The sequence below is a fragment of the Ursus arctos genome, unplaced genomic scaffold, assembly GCF_023065955.2.
Source record: "Ursus arctos isolate Adak ecotype North America unplaced genomic scaffold, UrsArc2.0 scaffold_12, whole genome shotgun sequence".
Taxonomy (NCBI): Eukaryota; Metazoa; Chordata; class Mammalia; order Carnivora; family Ursidae; genus Ursus; species Ursus arctos.
Genome location: NW_026622786.1, coordinates 53000570 through 53021151, shown reverse-complemented (window position 1 = coordinate 53021151; position 20582 = coordinate 53000570). Strand labels below are relative to the sequence as shown.

At 50.1% G+C, this 20582-nt stretch overlaps 1 protein-coding gene across 6 annotated transcripts in view; it reads right to left on the bottom strand.

The window, feature by feature from the left end:
- Positions 1-20582, bottom strand: part of JAK1 (Janus kinase 1) — a 156688-nt gene that overhangs the window by 6001 nt on the left and 130105 nt on the right. For all 6 annotated transcript variants that reach the window (XM_048220461.2, XM_048220462.2, XM_044383777.3 and 3 more), the window contains 12 exons: positions 19258-19415; positions 16721-16844; positions 14517-14703; positions 9563-9669; positions 6564-6707; positions 5707-5794; positions 5151-5278; positions 4405-4540; positions 2584-2735; positions 1520-1670; positions 1307-1401; positions 21-213 (listed from right to left, as the gene is read on the bottom strand). In XM_048220461.2, the coding sequence (XP_048076418.1) occupies positions 21-213; positions 1307-1401; positions 1520-1670; positions 2584-2735; positions 4405-4540; positions 5151-5278; positions 5707-5794; positions 6564-6707; positions 9563-9669; positions 14517-14703; positions 16721-16844; positions 19258-19415 (1663 nt within the window). The remainder of the gene's footprint in view (positions 1-20; positions 214-1306; positions 1402-1519; positions 1671-2583; positions 2736-4404; positions 4541-5150; positions 5279-5706; positions 5795-6563; positions 6708-9562; positions 9670-14516; positions 14704-16720; positions 16845-19257; positions 19416-20582) is intronic.

Genomic DNA, 20582 nt, shown 5'->3' with positions numbered 1-20582 from the left:
CTCCACTGTGCCCAACATACCATCTTCGGTACAGATGCCTTTGTACTTCACAATGTTCTCATGATAGAGGTTCCTTAGGATTTCAATTTCCTTCTTCAGATCAGCTATGTGGTTACCTCCACTCTCGGGCTTCAGGGATTTGACTGCCACCTGCTCCCCAGTATTGTCCCCCTCAGGGTCATACCTGCAGAGCTCGACCTTCCCGAAGTGGCCCTAGAAGGAAAGATCCATGTGCTTCATGAGAAGAGCCCCACGCGGGGCCAGCAGGAACACTTACATGAGGCTTGCTCCTTGTGCTGCTCCCACGAAGGCCAGGGGCGAGCAGCACAGCCTGACCTTACACGCAGCAAGCTCCTACCCGGTCCCTTCCTCTCTTGGTCTCACATGCCATCCCCTCCATGACTGGGTTAAGACAAGCAGGTATCAGGGGCTGGTGAAATAACACACCAATCCCACTTTCCATGCAAATGAAACCCAAAAGGAAATGAAAGTGGCTTCTGGCCCTGCAGGACAACTGTGGTGTTCTCTGACAGCTGTGGGCCCAGGCTGAAGGGCACCACAATGCAGCTGAAAAGAGCACGGTATGAAGCGTGTTTAGACGTGGGATCAGGTCCCGACCAAGCCACTGGACAGAGATGTGGGCCCAGTCACGCAGTCTTCTGAGCTGGCTCCAGAGCGCTCCGTGTGCACAGCAGCGGCCTCTCAGGATGGACTGAGGAACGAAGCACACTGCCTGGAAGGTGCCAGCATGCAGCTGCAGCCCACAGGAGATACTCAGTGTGGGACGGACTCTATGTTCATTTAACTGAACTACAGAAAATCTGTACAAAGATGCAAATCACAGTGGATTTTCTGGTCACATTAGCTGTTCGGAAACTCCCATTTGAGATCCAAGGGCAAAGCTGACACCCTAGCTGGCCTGTGTAGTAAATAATCCCTCATTCAAGCAGCCTCGCAGGATACAGATAGCCAGGAAAGTCCGAGACAGGGATTTTTCTGTTTCAACCACATCTATACCTATTCCCCCAGATCTCTCCCTTTCCATTCTGTTCCATCCCTCAGAGAAAAGTCAAGTCTGGAGGGAGCAGACCAACGTCCTGTGTGCATATCCAGCCCCTGGACAGGCACATATATGTGCACTGTTATCCGTGTCAAATGGAGAATCCCTTGGGATTCAACTGGCCCAGAGGAAATGCGGGGAGATGCTTTCTTGCATAAACTTTGGCCCGAAACGACAGAGAACGGACAGCAGCTTTGGATGCAGAGAGAGGCGACACGGTCAGCGGGGCACTCCAGCCTAACTTGCCTCTCCCAAGTCACGGATCCTCTTCAAGAACCGCTTTTCAAAATGCGTGGGATCCACTTCGGTTGCCGGCTTTTTTTCAGAAACAATGTCTGGATCTAACAGAGGAAAAAAGAAACCACATCAAAAAGGAGTGACCGCCATTCGTGGGCCCCTCATTATTCTGCTCCCCTGGGCACTGGCTGTTCTCAGCTATGGAGCAAAAGACTGTCTTACTCTGCTCTTCCAGTTTATTGATGTCTCTCATGATGGCTCGGAAGAAAGGTCTCTGGTTGGGGTCATAGTTCATGCAGCGGGTCATAAGGTCAGCCAGCTCCTTACAAGATGGTGTCACTGGCCGGCACCGGCTTTCGTAGAATCTCTCTTTCTGTAAAGAAGAAAACCACAGGGAAGAAACCAAGGGAACCAGTCACTAACCTTTTAGCCCCAGTTACCATCCCTAATTCCCAACAGCTGTGCTACAAGGTAGATTTCATAAACATGTGTGTTACTGTTGCCTCACTGCGGCTTGGGGAAATCTTAGTCCCCACACAAAAACCCACATTCAAGGAAGATGGGCAGTATACCCCAGTTCTGAACAAGCCACCTTCCAGGGAAGTCATGCAACCTTCCTGGAATACAACTTGGCAGTAAGTATAAAAACCTTCAGATTCTTCAAATCCTTTGACTCATTAATTCCAACTATCGAATGACTCAGAAATAAGTCAGATATAAACAAAGATTTATGTTCAAAGATACTCCCTGCAGAATTAGATAGAACATCACAAATTTAAAAACCACCTAAATGCCAAATATAAAATTAGTTAAGTAAATATGAACTTAATGAAACTCTTACATTAAATTTGTAAAATTGTAAGACATATTTAACTGCCTAGGAAGGACTCATGATATTAAGAAATTCAGCCTATGTATCTATATCTAAGATAAACTCAACAAATATGTGTTAATCTTGCTGACTAATGGGCACTTAAAATCTGAGCTAAATAATATTATAACGTTCTACTAGCACATATCGTGTACCTGGCACTCTACATGCATCATTAATCTTCACAACAACCCTGCAAAGTGGGTATTATTTATCCCCATTTTACAGATGATGAAACTGAGGCTCAGGGAAGTTTACTGACACTTTTGAGGTCACACAGCCAGTAAGCCTGTGGAGGAGATTCAAATAGACATCCACCTCTTCCCACGATATGAGGCTTCCTGACAGCTCCCAAGACGTCCATGAGCGCTCAAGCAGTCCTCACTCGGCTTGCACCCTGGACGGCAACACTCACCTCAATCAGGGTCTTGTCTTTCAGAGGGATCTCGCCATTGTAGCAGATTTCCCAGAGTGTGGTTCCAAAGCTCCATTTGTCAGCAGCCACACTCAGGTTCTTGGAGTCTTCAACACACTCTGGAGCAATCCATGGGATTCGTTCTATGCACTCTGGAAAAAGACGGGAGAGGTTTCCAGATCAGTTTCTGAAATCGCCTGGGGAGTAAATCACTGTCACTGCCGTGGGAACTGTGAACTAACGAAGAAACTATTTTAAGCAGTGTTTTCCAAACATGGACCGTGGCTACGTTGATCCTGTGGGGAGCTTGTGAAAGGTGCCATCTTCCAGGCCCCTCACCCCTGGCACTTAGGATGCATCAGTCTTAGGGCCAGCAGATAAGTCTGTTTGTTATTACATGCCCCCAGGAGGGTCATGCAGGGCCAATCTTCTGAAGCTCTGGTCTCAGAGCGAATCACCCCAGGGTAGAGGCCAACACCCCGGGAAAGTAGAACAAAGGCTTCAGAAAGAAAAGACAGGAAGTGAGGCCCAGAGGCCCACACTAATCTCCTGCACTCTGCACCGGGGATGCTGCACTTGCTTTGTGTGGGAGAGGACAAGGGAAGAAGACTAAGGTGAGCTGCTCCCACACCGCTCGCCCCTGGCTACTTCTGCAGCCCTGTTGGGGCTTCTTTCCAAGATTCGTGATCTGAACAGACACCCCCGCTGTATCCAGGGAAATGCCCCTTAACAAATGCTGCAGCCTCCTGGCTCCTACTGGGAAGAGAGGCAGGCGGGCCATTCCTGAGCTGGGCGTTCCCAGTCAAGCTCACCTCGCTGACCTCCAAGGCCCCAAGAACACTCCCCCCCCTCGCCCCCGCCTCCCCAAGTCTTGTGCTCTCTGTCCCCAGCTAGATGATGCCTCTCTCTCTCTCTGAAAGCACAAGCATCTTACTGGCCTCTTCACTTGCTCTGGAGTCTCCTGTGTCTGTGTCTCAGAGGCTGGCTGAGGACAGGACCCTTGAGAGATTCAGGACTGAAGCTGCACAGACTGGGAAGCTGGGTGGGTGAAAAGCACTGCACGGGCACTACGGATGCTTCCCATTCCCCCTCTGAAGCGTGGATATTCTAGGTCTTATTTGTAAGGCTTGTCTTCACCCTGTTCCCTTCCACACTCAGCCCATTCTTTGAATTACAGAGCAAAAGTCTAAGTGCCGAGCGCTGTGCCTAGTGCTGGAAACCGCCAGCCAGCACAGGCCAGGGCTCCAGGCCCGTGGGCGTGCTGATGTCCCACACATGGCATACGAGGCTAAGAGGCAGAGCGCACCGGGCAGCGCTGGTTTCGGCGTCTCAGCTCCTAGGCCTGTCCCTTCCTGCGGAGCGCTGCAGCTCACGATAACCACATTCAAAGCACGCAGGACCACAGCAATCATACGGGTGCCTCCCCAAACTGCTCGCCATCTACAGCTGAGGAACAAGGAGACCCAGCTCCTCCTGACACCCCTCGGACCACCTCCAGGCCCCACAGTCTCCCTGTGCCACCCCAGCACCTTGAACAAAGAGGTGCCTTGGGTGAGTTGTGTTTCTCCCACTGCTAGACAGCTCAGTTAGCTCCCTGAGGGCAGGGACTGGCCGTCCCTCAGAGCCACACCTCCCCCCTACCCCCAGGGCACAGCAGCGGCACCAAGCCTGTCTGCTAAAGTGTCCTTTTTAAAAGGAAACACACCTGAGCCCTAGCCCCCTTCTCCCGGCTGGCCTGACCCTAATTAGGGAGAAGGCAGGCAGGATGGAAGAGTAAAGGGTGGGGAGGGGAACTGGGGTGAGAGGGAAGGGGAGACACACCTTGCCTGGACAGCACAGTGATGGGGATGCCAGGGTCACTGAGCTTGATGAACGGGCCGCACTCGCTGTCAATGCCCTCACGGGCCAGGAGAAGATTTTTCGTGCACACGTTTCCGTGGACCAGGTCTTTATCCTCCTGTAGAGTGAAAAGGGTGAAATCAGTCAAATTGCCCATGGGGCTGCCTGTCTTCCCTCCTCCCCTCACTCCCTCGGTTTCCAAGCCCGGCCCCTCACGTCACCCCTCTATATTCCCCAGTGACAGTCATGGCCAGGCAGCCTAGCTCTGCTCCAGTTATCTGTGTCCCTCAGACACATTATATCATGGCCTTTTGCCCCAGCTCCCTCACTAGGGACCTGGGGATAATGGTGGAGCAGGCCCTGTAGGGCTTGTGAGAACGACACTCATGAGAACCTGCGTAACGCCTGAACGCTGAGCCATGGGAAGTGCTGCTGACGCTAGCACTTTCACTCATTCATTCAACAAGTATCACACTATTTCCACCCTTACCTACAGTGCATTCCAGAAGTCAGTCCTCTGATGTGATACAACTTCCCTCGAAACAGAATTCATACACAAGCACACGAACAGCCCCAAATGACCTTTTTCAGCAAGCACCAGGCACACCTGTGTTTAACCAGAGAGCCCGGGCCCCTGCAGCCCGCCTGGCTAAAACCCCTTCCTGCCACCCCCTACAGGGCATTCTGGTTCCTGGTGGAGACCACCATGGACATCAGAACACACTTACCAAGTAACTCAGGGCACTGGCCAGCTGCTTGGCAACTTTGAACTTCCATGGTGTGGTGAGGACATCACTTTTCCGGTGCATGAAGAGATCCAGGGGCCCCCCCTCCACAAACTCCTCCACCATGATATCTACAAGCACAAAAGTAGCCACATCTGGAACCTTCTATACATCTGGGACAGTATTTTCCCTCATCCTCTGAGGGGAGCCCACTTTAGTAGCTGGTACTTGGCTTGGGAGGTGCAAATACCAGAGTGCTCCCGCCCCTGCCCAGAGCACCTTCCACTCTCTCAGCTTGCTCACCCCACTCTCCTGGGTCCAGGACACTCTGCAGCCAGAGCTGGCAACAAGTAGCAGTCAGGAAATGAGTGAAAATCAAATGGGACTTAATTCCACACCCACTATTAAGCACGAGACCTGCTTAGTACCTCAAGTTCCTCGACTGCAAGCAAAGGCAAGAAGCCCAGGCAATGTGAAGGTGGCACTGGCCCCAAATCGTTAACACAGCACCGCACTCCCCAGCCAGGCCAACCTCCCCTTCCAAAGCAAATACACTTACTCTCCACATCTCGGACACAGACGCCATAGAGGTACACGATGTGTTTGTGGGAGACCTGCCTCATCATGCTGGCTGCCTCAAAGAAGGCCTGTGGGAGAACAGGACAAGGGAATATCAAGGGTCAGACTCCATGGCTCTGATGCCAAAGGAGCTCTACTGAGAGGAAAGTCAATGGGTCCCAGGAACACTCACCACTGTCATCATTCCAGGCCCTGAAACTGTTCCCCTGGTCTTGATTGCCCAGGGGCATTGCCAATCTGGCTGGGATATGGAATCTGTTTAGAAAACCTAACAGGATACAGAGCCAGGCTGGCGGTAGAGGCTAGGTGACAATTTCCCCTATCGGATACTCATATCCACCACTTTCTCTTCCTTTAAAGTTTAGGAAATAACAACGTTTGGCACTGTAGTAGAATAAATGAAAAATCAGATCTCTGTCAAGACTTGGCTTTATCACTCTCTAACAGTGTATGGGTCTTGGGTAAGTCCTTTTAGTCCCCTGGGCTTTAATTTTCTAAACTGCAAAGTGATAGCCCTGGACTACATCAGGGACTTCGAGAAGATTCAGCTAGAGTCCTGGGGCTCCTCAGAACCACCACAAGGACCTCTATGGGAGGAGAGTGAGAGAGGCAGGGAGGGGACAGGCTGCTCAATGCACTTCGTCTTCGATCTTCCTTCACTTATTTTACATACCTGCTTTATCTAAGACTGTGTTTGAAGAAAGGAATTCAGACTAAATGACAAATTTGAAAACCACCAGACCAAAACAAAGGCAAAGGTTCTTCCTAGCTCACTGTGCTCCACTGGCTCCAGAACTGGGGGAGGAGAGGGTACGGGGTTATGAGGAAGACACTTGCCAGAGAAATGTCCCTGTGGCTGGGGTCTAAGACTTTGAGGATCACTTTTATTCTCTTTTCTTCCGCAGTTCCTTCGTCATCCTTGTAATCCACCAGGGTACCAGAGTAGATGTGTGTCCGTGTGCCTCTCCCGAGGTGCTCGCCCTGAAGGAGGAAGCAGGAGGTTGGAGTGACTTCTCTCTGGGGCTGCAGTGATACCTAAGTCTGGCACTGAGGCCCTAATGGGAACGTACCATACCCGAAGGGGTGGGGCAAGGACAAAAGAGCCTCCACAGCTCACAGCCTCCCGGGGCCTCGTCCTGGTCAGGCCTCCAAAAGAAACACAAAGCTACTTAGCCAAACACAAATGTGGCACACTCTGGGCCCCAGGAGACAGTTAATTCCCAAATGGTTCCTTGCCTTCTACGTTCAGAAACAACCTGTGGCTAAAATATAATCCTGACCAATCATAAAACTTCCGGCAGCACCACCACCAGCCTCCAGAGACATCGGCCCATGCCCTGGCCTCCAAAGCGGACTCAGAGAGGACCCCAGCGGGGCTCCACTAAGGGCTGGGGCACAAAGAGAGGGGCTTGTTCCTGCTGGCTCAACTGCCCGCTGGCCAGTTAACTCAGAGATGTTCTTTCTGTAAACAGGGATAACCACAGCACCCACCTCCCAAGGCTACTCTAGAACCAAGTGAAGAGGTCAGAGTAAAGGCTCTTGGTCCAGAGCCTGGCACATCGTGGGCAGAAACCATCTGCTGAGCTCATGTGTTCTGTTTGGTTGCCCTCCAGACAGGTACTCGTTCATCTCCCATCCGTCTACCCAGTGTGTGTGTATATACGTGCATGCGTGCTAAGCTTTAAGACCTGTGACGCGTTTACATGTGGATTTGCCGGAGCAATCCCACAGTGGGGAAGGGGCGTGAAGACAGAGGCAGAGACTGGAAGGGCAGGCCCTCAGTTTCCTCACACAGGAAAAGGGATAACACCACCAAATAAGTGGAATGAGCACTAAATGAAATCATTGCATATAATCACCTGTCTCTAAGAACCCTTCCAGTTCAAGCTTTAATAATTCTGATTTAAACATTCTTAATATTGGGAAATCAAAATGCAATTCATAAAACTTAGGCACTCTCAGGCTATTGGTGTTAATCTCACGAAATCTTTAAGTTGAGGTGCTATTATTCTATTATCCCAGGACCTTCTCTGTAAATGCAGAAAATGGGTTCCCTTGGAATCAGCCCTGCCCCCTATAGGAACGTATACAATTGTTAATTGGGTATATTAATTTGCACAAATGCCACCATTTGTCATCTGTCATAGCAGAGTGGCGATGCATCTGTCCTGTCTCCCATATTCTGGCAAGGTCCTGGGACTATTCATTAAAGCCACATCTGTCACAAAGCGATTCATCAGGGTTATGGGAAGTGGTGTTCCCAGAGCATCCCGTAAAAGCCATATGCTTTCAGAATAATTACTTTTCCCCAGAAGGGCTGCTTATTCCAGTGGCCAAGTCATGGCAGCAGGATTCCACAGCAACCCACAGAGGCCCCTGCATGTTTGCTATCAGCCTCCTTCCAAGCCACTCCCTCTGTCTTTGCTGGGTGCTGGCTGCACACCGTCTGGAACCTTGCTTTGAACGCCCCTTTCCCCAGGAAGCCATCCCTGTCCTCCCAAGGCGAGGCAGCACGGTCCTCTCTGACAGGCCCCCATCCCACTCTGTTTCCCTACTTAGGACTTAGGTCTCAGTCATGAGACTCTCTGCTTAAGAGGCAAGAGCTGGCTCCTCCACCAGCTGTGGGCCTGCCAAGGGCAGCAATCCCGGCTGGCACGTGCGTGGGCTCAGCCGCTGGGGGCTAGATGCGCGCTGGGCACACAGCAGATGGCTAGGACCTGCCCAGAGGCTCGAGGGCAAGGAAAGAAGGGCCCAAGGACAGTGCCAAGTTTAGACAGAAAAAAGGCCAGGGCACTGCTGCTCTGGTGATTTTAATCTCTGGCCACAGCTCTGACCCCACCAGAGGGACAATACAAACTGGCCTTCGGTGAAGAATGTATCCAAAGGGAAGTGAGAGGTGGTTGTAGGGGTGGGCTTCTACTCCCTGAAAACCCTACCCAACAATTTTAGGGATTAACCTAAAAAAGTCAACTAGGAAACCAACCCCTTGCCTGCTACCTTCCACCAGTCTCCCTAATAAATGTGAGCCCACAGTTCACTCTCCAACACCTTCCAAGTGTTGCAATCTCTCCCAGGCACTCAACGGTTCCTACGCCCCACGGCTGCTGGCATGTTGTCTCCTTAGCCTCCCTGGTGTGCGGCTCTGTGGACAGGGACTAGGGTGGGGGCATGGAACAGAAAGTGGGATTTGCTCTGGGCCTCACACCCCTAGCCAAGGCCCAAAGGCAGCTACAAGAGAAACTGGGCCTGCCTACGGCTGCAGACTCTGGGCAAAAGGCCTCTCAAGCTGGAACACTGGTCCAAGGGATCTATTTCTCAAGACAGTTCTCCTGCAGGCTGACATCGTGTGTCTCCTGCTCCCTTACTGCATTCTGCCCGCCCCCCCCAGCTTTGCTCCCTCTGGAAGCATCATCAGAAAGCCTAGGAACTGAACTTGAGTAGTGCTTTGTCACACAGCATGCGGTAGGTTAATGCGGGTCATCAGCGCAGTCCCCCATGGACACCCGATTCTTGCTGCCCTGTCAGCATTCCCACCAAGTTCACCAACTCCTTCTATTCACATAAGACCCACACAGAAGGTCCTATAACCCTAGATAACCCCACAAAGCCTGATGAATCCATTTCCCTTCAAAGAGAAAGACTCTCTGCGGAACAGTGGCAAGGCTGGGTAGAATGGCAGGGCGGTGGCTGAACAGCTTTAACCATGAAAGGAAAGCTCCTTATTTTTTTTCCAATAGGATCTCCCCAAACCCAGACTTCACTCTTCCAAACCCTCAGACTATTCGCTGCGGAGAGGCAGGACCAAGGTGGACCCAGGAACCTTAGCAAAGACTCACCTGCACAATATCTTTCTTGAGGATCCGGTCAAAACTCAGCTGGCTCATGGGGTAGACAGGCTGCCACTCTTGGGCTTTCTTAGTAGCCACAAGCAGATTGGAGATCTCTGTGGGAGAGAATGAAGAAATCTGAGCAGGGTAGCAAAGGTTCAAGATCCCAGTCAGACTGGGTATTTACCCCAAGATACAGACGTAGTGAAGAGAAGGGCCATATGCACCCCAATGTTCATAGCAGGATTGTCCACAACAGCTAAATCACATATTGCATGGTGCACTGAGTGTTATATGCAAATAATGAATCATGGAACTTTACATCAAAAACTAAGGATATATTGTATGGTGACTAACATTACATAATAAAAAATTATTATTAAAAAAAAAATCCCAGTCAGGCAATGCCTGCCAAACCATGGGGCTCGCTGAACACATATTTATACATGTGTTGGTTCAGTCGTTCAGTAAATGTTTACTAAGCACTTGATTTAGGCCCTCCAGGAGCTTGCAGGCTAATAACAGAGCTGAAACTAATCAAATAATCAATCCATTAAAATTTGTGCAGCTACTCTCCAGGCCAGGCCCAGGTGCTCGAGGTTGACACAGCAGGATCTGTTCTGATAGCAGAACTTAGGGAAGGTCTGCCTAGGGAAGTGAAATTTTTAATTCTGAGAAGAGAAACTCCCCACCGGCAAGCACTGTGTCTATCTTATTTCCTGCTCTACCTCCACAGCCTGGTACGGAGTAGGCACCCAGGAAGTATCTGTTCGCTGTGTGAATGCATCATCAGGATGTGAGCTGAAGGGCGAGAGCTGAGGGGGAGGACAAAGCAGTCCGTTGGGTCTAGGGGGTGACCTTATGCAAAAGAACAGGACAGGTAACCCAGAGAGAAGGTCGTGCCTGACTCCAAGGAGGCTCTAACTCAGTATATAGATTATGAGCAGACCAGCCCCCAGATTCTATGGATTCAAAAGGCAAACCAAACAATTGACAAAATCTGCTGGGCCACACTGAGCACAGGTGGCTCATGGAATTCACAATCCACAGAAGGTGCCTTCCCATCATGGAGCTAGTTCGAGCTATGCCCTGTTGGGGGAGAGAGCTCATTCCACATTCGGACTGCAGTGAGAGGATTCTGGACCCTAGGAGAACCCCACCTAGCTGCTGAGGACCAGGCGCCTGCAGTAGGCTGAGGAACCCAAACATGGTCTCTCAAATTCTCACTTCCCTTCAGGGCAGGCCTTGTTTTCCTCTTTGTTGTTTTCTTTAGCCCACATTTTCTGATTGCCTCCTCTTTGCCAGCCTCTGCCCTAAGAGCTTTCCTCACAGTAATTCCTTTGTCCTTATGACAATTCTATGAGGTACATAGTATTTTTATCCTTCTTTTTATTCTATAGGTCAGAAAACAGAGATTCAGAGCGATTAAACAGCTTGCCTGAGGTCAGGCGGCTTGTGAGTCCTGAGCGCTCACACTTCAGTCACGGATGGCTCCAGGCTCATACCTTCCCATAGCATACCCAGCCCTAGCGAGCGGTACAAATCTGGGAGCCAGGCACTGGGTTCAGGCACAGGCTCCCCTTATTATATCCTGGGTACCCTTTCTGCTCCATTCTGTTATCTATTCTCCTCCATTCTGTTATGCTGACTCCACTCTGTAACCTGGATAAAATCAGACTCAAACAGGCAACTCAGGACTGCCCGAACGGAGAAAAGACCAAGAAAGGGCCACTTGAATGGTGTCCCCAGCAAAGGGTCGGGGCAGTGGAGGTGTTCTGAAAATTAGAGCGGATGAAAACAGGCACCATTTGTGGGCATGGCACTGAAGTCAACTGTGTAAGTGGGGGGAGCCGTTAAACCCATTTTCTCACTAGAAAAATGGGAGACATAGTTGTGTTCCTCGTCAGGTTGCTATGAGGGATAAATGAGATAATGCATATGAAGGTCTTACTGGTGCCTGGTGTACAGGGAGTGTTCCCAAAACTGGCAGCCATTGTAGTTAAGACCAGTATTACACCTTGGTCAGCACCATCATCCTTGTACCAGCTGGTTGGCAAGAAGACAGAAGTTCTCAGTGTCAGAGCCAAAGGGTGCCGAAACCAAGTCCCTGGCTCCACTCCACAGCCAAGGACGTGGGAGGGTCAGTGACAACTGGGCCAGGGAGTCCTGCTGGGTCGCTATCCCCTTCTTGCCACAGCCACCCTCAGACTTGGGAGAGGGGCAGTGGGCTGAGCACCAAAAGAGATGTGGACTTGCTTTACTGTCACATCCACTCTGAGTGGCCACCTGCTTTTCCTTATTCCATGAGGAGTTTCTCAGTTGCATTTTCAAGTGAGAAACCCAGGTTGGAGTGGGGCCATCAGGGCCTTGAAGTTGGGAGGGCAGAAACAGTGAGGAACCCCAAATGACCGTCTTAATTTTCATGATTTTACCACTTCTCTAATTTGCAGGTGGTGGAAGGAAGACAGAGGGCTTCTGATGGCCCACAGAAGCAAGCCTCATACATAGGACTCATTCCTCCTCTTCCCACCGCCAAGCCTCAGGCTAATGGCTGCCCCTACACCTTCACAGAGTATGATGGGATGTACGGGAAAGAGTACCAGAGCTGGAGTCAGGAGACTTGAGTTCGGTTCCCCACTCGTCCCTCTAACTACCTAGGCAAGTATAATGGGGATTACAACACACTCTGGCTTGTTCTGAAAGTTAAATGACTCAGACATGCAAGACCCTCAAACAGGGTCTGCTAAAGTGTAAGCATGGTAGCCGCCATCGCCACCGCCGCAGGTGCCACCATCATCATCATCATCATCATCATCATCATCATCATCATCATCACTTGTTGCTACTACTATTATACCTACTACTGATACTAGTGGCAAGGCACTGACCATCTCTGGGCCTCCATTTCTCCATCTCTATAATAGCTACGGAGCTATTGTCAGATGGAATAAATGCAAATATGCGTGGAGAGTGAAGATTAGTAGGTGCTCACCAATACAGTAGCTACTGCTGTAATTATTCACCTGACAGACATCAGTGAACATGGACTCCGTGCTGGGTGTGGTGTACCCTGTGAGTCACAGGGTGCTAAGACAGATCCAGATTCTGTCTAAGAGTCAAGTGGGAAAGAGAGACACCAAGCACATTTGGTGTAGAGTTCCAGGAGCCTCATCAGAAGCCACGAGAGAGGGGTTCAATTTGTTCCTGTGCTTCCCCTGCCACCGCTACTGGCTCCCAGATCTGGACCAGTAGAAATGGCATCGACACCAGAGACCCCCCACAGCTAATTCCAGCGAAGAAATCATGTCTCCATCTCCTGTCTGCCACCAGTCCCTGCTACCCGTGGCTGCTTCTATCTCCTCAACCTTACCCAGAGACCACAGATCCCAAGGAAAGTAAAAACTGCTCCTAATATCTGTTAGGAGAGATGATGTGAGTAAATAGGGTTGTTGGGCTTTAAGGTTTTACCTCACTCTGAGGTCTCAGGGCCAAGTGGCAGATGTGTTTTTACCCTTGCGGAACATCTTCAAGCATGAAAACAAAGGCTGCAGTTACCCCCAAAGCTGGCAGGAAACCCTATCTGATCAACAAGAAATAAGTCCTTCCTCTTTCACCGAGTGCGGTGGCAGCCCCTTGCTGGGAGGCCAAAAAATGATTCAAACATCAAGAACCCAGGCCTTTTTTTGTCCTGGTGTTGCTTCCTCTGCCCACCCTGACATAAAGGCTCACAAATTCCCTTAAAAGAACCAGATGCATCTCAGACAAAGAGACTCCTCAGAGTATCTTCCACCATACTTGGGGGGCCTCAGAACGACTGTGCTGCCCCCCCTTCTTTGAGGCCTGACCTCTTCTCACGGAAGGATCTGACCCATGCAGGCAGCACCTTGCAGTAGGCGAATGTCAAAAAACCATCTGGGGTAGACTGGCACTCAAACCCCTTCTGCCCTGACCCTCAGTGAGACCCACTTCACTTCTCCAGGACTCGGCTGTCTCATCTGTAAGATGTGGCATTTGACCAGGCGATGCCTAACTGTCCTTGCAGTTCTCACGTTCTAAGAGGTGATGAATCCACCTGCAGGACGTCAGTGACCCTACCCATGGGGCTTCGAAAACAACAGCCGGGCTCCTCGCCCCTCCCATCCATTTTACAACCTGATCCTCCCATGGTTTGGCACTGCAACTCTCTGGCGTGGCACCCAAGGCCTCCTCTGACCCAAATCTCTCCTCTCCCAAACTCACCTGCCCTTCTTTCTAACTTCACCAGACACATTAGCCCTTCAGCCCGGGCTTCTCTGCAGCCCCTGCACATGCTCAGCAGGAAATGCCCTCATCTAACGGGTAAGCCCTCGCTCACTGCCCAAGATCCGCCTCCTCCCTGCAGTCTTCCATGCCACGGCTCAGGGATTTTTGACCATCCCCGTCTCTGCAAGTCTGAGCTGTAACATATAGGTGTTGATGAAACAGCATCACATATGCAGTGGCCTCGTTTCCCTGGGACATTTTCTGTGTGAGACTGAAAACCCTTGGAGAGCAGCGACTGGGTGCCAGGCATTTCTGATGCTTTGCATTCACCATAGTTCTTGGCCCACAGAAGATGTGCCAGGAACATTTCTCAGATAATAAACCACTCGCAGGGGAACTCTCAAGACATTTTATCTTAAAGAGGAAAGTAGTAAGCTTCTATTTCCTAATCCTAAGCCTAGCTCTTCCTGAAACCTGAGCTGCTAAGAACAGGTATATGTTTTATTCAGTAGAAAACACGGACACTTGAGGACCGGGATTGGAGTCGAGGACGGACTTGTAACAAGAAAAAATGAAAGACACCTAGAACCTGTGGGGAGGGGCCACTTTCTTTTGACCGAGCAGCATCTTTTGGTTGACAGGTGTCTTGGAGTATCACCAAGGAGCTGAGGTGGGGGGGCCCTGAGGGGACAGGGCCTGGCTGTGGCCCAGGGACACTGACCTCGGGGCTTGGGCTGGCAGCAGCGCTTCAGCACGAAACTGATGTTGTCCGTGCGCAGGATCTGCTTCTTGAGGTGGCTCATCAGGTCCCCCAGGCTGGGGAAGCTGCGGTCCGAGCCGTGCAGGCTGTAGCGGCCTTTCTGCACCTCGATCTGAAAGTTCTTGAACTGTTTCTGGCCACCCAGCACCTGCCATTCGGGAAAATGACCAGAAACAAACTGTTTTAAATGGGTCAAGTAAATGCACCATGGGTAAGTAATCTGTTAACAACAGGAGAAGCTGGGTAAAAGGAATCTAGAACTCCATCTCTGAAACACTTCTGTAAATCTATAATTATTCGAAAGTAAAAATGTATTATAAACAAGTAAACAAACAAATAAATCCAGAAGACGACACCGATCAAAGGCGTGACCATTAGGGAGGAAGCATAACCGAGCAGCGACTTCTACGATAGCATCGCGCCGTTTTAAATCTGTAAGATGAAGCCCACGGGAGAACCAACCTCACAGGACTGCTATACTTACACGACATAGCAAAAACTTGGCAAGCACTTTATAAAGATGTGCAAATATTATGATGCACGGAATAATGATTACTATAACAATATTTATCCAGGAAGTCTCTCAAACTGAGCCCTTCCAGGCCGTCCGTCTATTTGAGGAGAACCACCCTGGAGGCGGCGGGCGGCGGTCTGGTCTATTTTCAGGGTTCTATGGCACCACAGAGAGGAAGTATAAGCAGAGGCTTTCCTTCACGGGCACTTTTTGTACAGAGACAAATATTTCAGTGATTAAGGATGAGGGTCAGAAAGATCCACTTATGGTGTAGACCAGAACAAGATATTTAAGATCTCGATGCCTTGGTTTATTCATCTGTACAATTGGGATAATACCACCTACCTCACAGGGTCAGTACAAGATTTACATGAGGACATGTAGGTAAAGTGTTCAGCACAACATCTGGTGAGCTGAAATGAACAGCAGGAGTAATCATGGCTATGATCCTGCTTCCCCAGGTAATCCGACCCCAGGCGGGCCAGGCTACTGAGTCACTGACATTCCTGGTACACCGTAAGCCCATCCCACCTCAGAATGCGGTTGGGCTGTCTCCTGTACCCATCCATGTTCAAAACATTAAATTTCCTTCAAGGACTGATGAAAGCAGAAGACAGGCATGCTGCCCAGGAACAAACCTGACAAGCTCTGACCCGCTGTGTCCGTACCAGCCGTGAGGCCTTGCTGTGCACGAACACCCCCATGTGGGCAGTGGCACCTAGACACTTTGCCCAGGACACTTGGCAGTGCTGGGTTCCTTCTGCCAGTTCCTTTTCCCACCCTTGACGGAGTCAAGGTCCCCAGGGGCTCCCCAGTACTTTTCCTTCCATCCCATCTGAGGTCTATGGCATGCTCATGTGCTGACCTCCACCTTGCAGCTCCCCTGCCTCCCCCTGCCACCCAGTTCTCCCAGTTCATGCTAACCCAGTCAACACTAGTGTATTTGTCTGTACTAATTCTGTAAAACTCATTGTCTTTTAAAATATTCCATTTCCTGTATTTAAAAAAATTGCATGAATGACAAAGGCAGTATTGCAGTCTAGTGAGGTAAGGTCAATAATTCTGGCTTCTATCTTTGTTTTCAGGGTTATCTCTCACATCATTCCTGGCTTCCAGCTACACTAGAGCCACTAAATAGAGTCATCTCCACTTGTCAAACAGGGGATAGCAAGTCGTCTGTTAAAATGTCTGAAGCTACTATGTGGGGAGATCTGTGTTAGGTCAGGTTGTCGAGCCAGCCTTCTTGGCACTGGTGTGCACCAGTGAGTGCCACAGATCAGACACCGCTCTGGGTCTGTGATTTACTGAGTGTAAAATCGACCACTCCCAACAAGTGCATTAAACTTGACAAATGTTTGGTGTGAACTGGTTTTCTGGCCACACTCTACCTTCCAGAGCCACATGGACCCCTGCCATGGGTCTCCTGAGAGAAGAAAGGGCAGAAATATTTGGGGTCTGGCTGCTCTAGAAGTTTCCTTTTGAAGAGTGGGGTTGTCCTGGTCAGAACTGCCAGGGATTTTCTCAGAAACCCACGCTTCTCTACCTGTAGGCTCCAGTGTGGCCCTCTTTGGAGCAGCTCCTGGGCTGGCTACATTGAACACCCTGTGGCGTTAAGACTTGGCCTGACTGACCAAGATACTTCCTGACTGACCTCAGATTTTTCAAAGCAGGTGACAGTCATGAGGATATTGTCAAAGTCGGTACAGCTCCACCTCAGCACATACATCCCCTCCTCGCTTCCTTCTTGCCGCAACTTATTGATGGCATATTCTGTGCTAGAGGGAGAGAAAGGGAAAGGGAGAAAGAGCTCATACCAATGAGAACACTCTAAAACCCAGGGGATATCCACGTCTCTGAGCTGGCTCAAGTCCTACAGCCCCATCACATTACCCATCCTGGGTCCTGAAGTCCTGTCTAAGGGGCAAGCCGAGATGCCAAGAAGACTTAAGACACATCAAGTCTCCAAGGTCTAGAAGAGGACCCGCCCGCTGAGCAAGGCACTGAGCCCTGCTTGTCCCTGACTTCCCCACACACGTGGTCTCCCTCTTGTGGCAGGAGATATCCCCGAAGAGGTGATGCGGAGCTGCCCATCACAGAGTGCCCGCCATAGAATGGGACCCCTCCCCACCATCCCTAGGCAGCCCAACTAGAACATGAACCTCAGGAGAGCACAAATTTGGGGTTATTCTGTTCACTGCTGTATCCCCCAGTAGCCAGCGCACCCTTGGCTCATAGTAGCTACTCAGTAAATAAGTAACTGAATAATTAACACTGAATAAAAAAACAAGAATTAGAAAGATATTAATAGGGAATATGCCTGTCTTACACTCAATCAGTCCTGGCGCACAGAGGGCAGTGAACAATCACTAAATAAATCTACAAGTGAAGTCACCACATATCTCGTGAGCGGCACTCACTAAGAGTCAGTGAGAGAGGACCGACATCGTCATCATGTGTAAGAAAGGCAGAGACCAACCGCTCCATGATCTGGAACAACTTCATGCCTTTGCACATGATGACCCCTCACGTGGGAGGCCTTCTTCCCTCTTTAAGACCTGTCAACCTTCATTGATTCTTCAAAATTTAATCTGATCTGAATGCTCCCTACTCAGAGGAAGCAGTGAGTTTCAGCCTCCCACAGAACACAAAACATTCACCAACTCAGCAAATATTTATGGAGTGCCTCTGGTAGGTGCCAGGCCCTGCCACAGGTGCTGAGGAAAAGCAGTGAGCAAAGCACACGGTGCCCTCTGCCACTATGCAGCTCATATTCTGGACAGCAAGGCTAGACAGGCAGGAAACAAACGGACACGGAAATAAAGCGAGTCAGGAGGTAATAAATGCCACTGAAGAAAACTAAAGCAGGGTGAAGGAGCCAGGAAGTGTGGGGTGTGGAGGAGGAAGAGGTGTTGTCACTTCACAGAAGGTGGTCAGGGAAGACTTCACCGATAAGGTGGTATCAGAGTGACATCTAAAGGAAGTGGGGGCTGCATACATTCCAGAGGAAGAGCATTCTAGGCCAAGGGAGGCACAAGGGCCAGGGCTGAAGCCTAACTGTGGCTGGGGTATTTGACGGATGTGCTTTACTATAATGCTTAGCAGCCTGCTCTGCATTTCTTTGTGTGTCTATCTACCCCCCCCCCGGTGAGTCTGCGAGCCTCTCAAAGCCAGGAGTCACCCACGAATGAACTAGCTGTCCAAGAGTAACAGGCAGAGGGAAGACAGTGGGAACCTATCATGAGGAAGGCAGCTGAAGAGATGCTTCCCCAGATATATTCTGGTTTGGGAAAAGACACTCAGAAGAAATACAGCAGCTGTTTTCTTCTAAAGAAAGAAACAAACTGAGGGCTTCAGAGGCGAGGGGGGTGGGGGAATGGGATAGGCCGGTGATGGGTATTAAGGAGGGCATGTATTGCATGGAGCACTGGGCGTTATATGCAAGTAATGAATCATGGAACTTTACATCAAAAACTAGGGATGTACTGTATGGTGACTAACATAGTATAATAAAAAATTATTAAAAAAAAAAAAAAGAATAGTCCCATGTAAACTGAAGTACACCAGATCCCCTCAGCTTCAAATGGCAGAAGTCAAATGAGTAGGAAGTTAGAGAGAGGCAAACTTCCAACTCCCCAGCAGAACAGTACGTTTGCCTCTAACTATTAGAGCTATAACTCACTGGCTGCCTCATGCAGTACGAAGTACTCCATCACCAGAGTTATCTGAGTAAGGGCTACTAGGCCTGAGATGCAGGTGGGACAAGATGTCCACCAAAGCCCCTTCCAGCTCTAAGGTGTGGTCACCCCACTGTTCCCACCATTTATCTGGCCCTTTAGGACAAGCTGACTACAGTGAAATTGGCACCCGTGTCCTATCTGTATGTCTGGCACAGCAAAGGGTTAGGAAGTATAGCATTTCTTGGTCAGCTGTGGAGAAGTGAGGGGGTTAAACCATGAGGAAACTGAAGCGAAAGAAGGAAGGGTCTGTGGCATGAACCAAGGAAAGTGATGACAGGAAGTCCTGACCAGTGGACAGCAGGGATGGGAAAGAAGGCACCAAGTCCTAAACATGCTCAAGCAGCCCCCACCTCACCAAGTGATGACACCTGTCTGAGGAGGCCACACACCCCCATCACTACAACGTGGTTCTCTTCACACCAAGGGCAACTGAAAAGGTGCCAGAACCAACCAGATTGGACCATGACAACCATTCTGTATGTTGTGGACGATCAACGGGGGAGCCACATCGGTGCAGAGGTAATGATGGGCATCTGCTGTGAGCCGGAAGTAGCCGTCTACCAGGGACACAAAGGACAAGGCCTCTTCATGGGATGAGAGCTTCAGTTCCTGGTGAGAGAGAAGACATGCCCATGGTTACAACACGTGCCTACCACCTCAGGCAGCTGGCTTTATGAGGTACCTAGTGAGAAGATATTTAAAACACAATGCAGAATGCATCACGTCAAAAGTAACTGTACCCCTTGCACTTATATAAGATTCTGACTGTTCATCATATGTTCCTATTATCGCCAAACTATCAGATGAGGTATAGAGTGTCTGTGTGGGAGGAAGGGCGGAATGGGCAGCTGTGGCAGGCAGGAGACCTATGGAGAGGCTGCACCCGGGTCCAGAGGGAGGAGCAAGCCTGCATCAGGGGCACAGTAGAATAAAAGTGGAGTTAAAAAAAAAAAAAAAAAGCGGAGGGAGTAGGAGCAGAGCGTGTGCAAGTGGTACCCTGGTCTTGGCACAGAGCAATGACTGACTCGGCAGCATCGCTCCCATTTTACAGAAAAGGAAACAGAGGCACAGGGCCTTCCTCTCATACAGAGTTGGTCTAGAAAGTGAAACACCCAGAATTTAATCCAGGAATGGTCCCAGACAATGATGAGGTTGCTAGATTAAGTCCAGAGACCTCTGAGGGTTTGGAAGAAGCAGATTCTTACTCAAAGTGGGAGAGCAAAGGCAAAAATGGAGAAGAGAGAGGGAACTTCCACAGAAGGAAGGTTCTCAAAAAAACACCTGGAGGTGAAGACAGGCGGTTTGGTTTTGTTTTTTGTTTTTATCTTGGTCATATAGCCCTGAACAAAAACTGCCCATGTGAGAGGAGCCATGGGCTCAACCAGGAACATCTCCTGGGGAAGGATGGTATGGAAAGCCATTTAGAACCTGGACCCACAAGAACATTAAAAAGTGCTGGAGCCTTCTGAGGGCAAAATGACACGTGAGAATAAGACTCTGTCCACAGCACTGGAGAAAGGACAGGCTGGCAGCAGAGAAAAAGAGACAGGAAAATTAGTCAAAAGGAAAGGGAAGCAACTTTGGACGGAAGTAAGTGGGGCTGATACAGCTATCTTGCCAAAGGAAGGGTCCGCTGTGGACTTGTGAGCCAAGGAGGCCAACGCCACCAAGGGGACAGTTACTCAGTCAGGAGACTCTAGGCTATGTGTGCCTCCTTCCATCCACCCGCAGCTCCCCGTACAGCAAATGCAGGGTAGGCTGGCTTGGGCAGCCCTT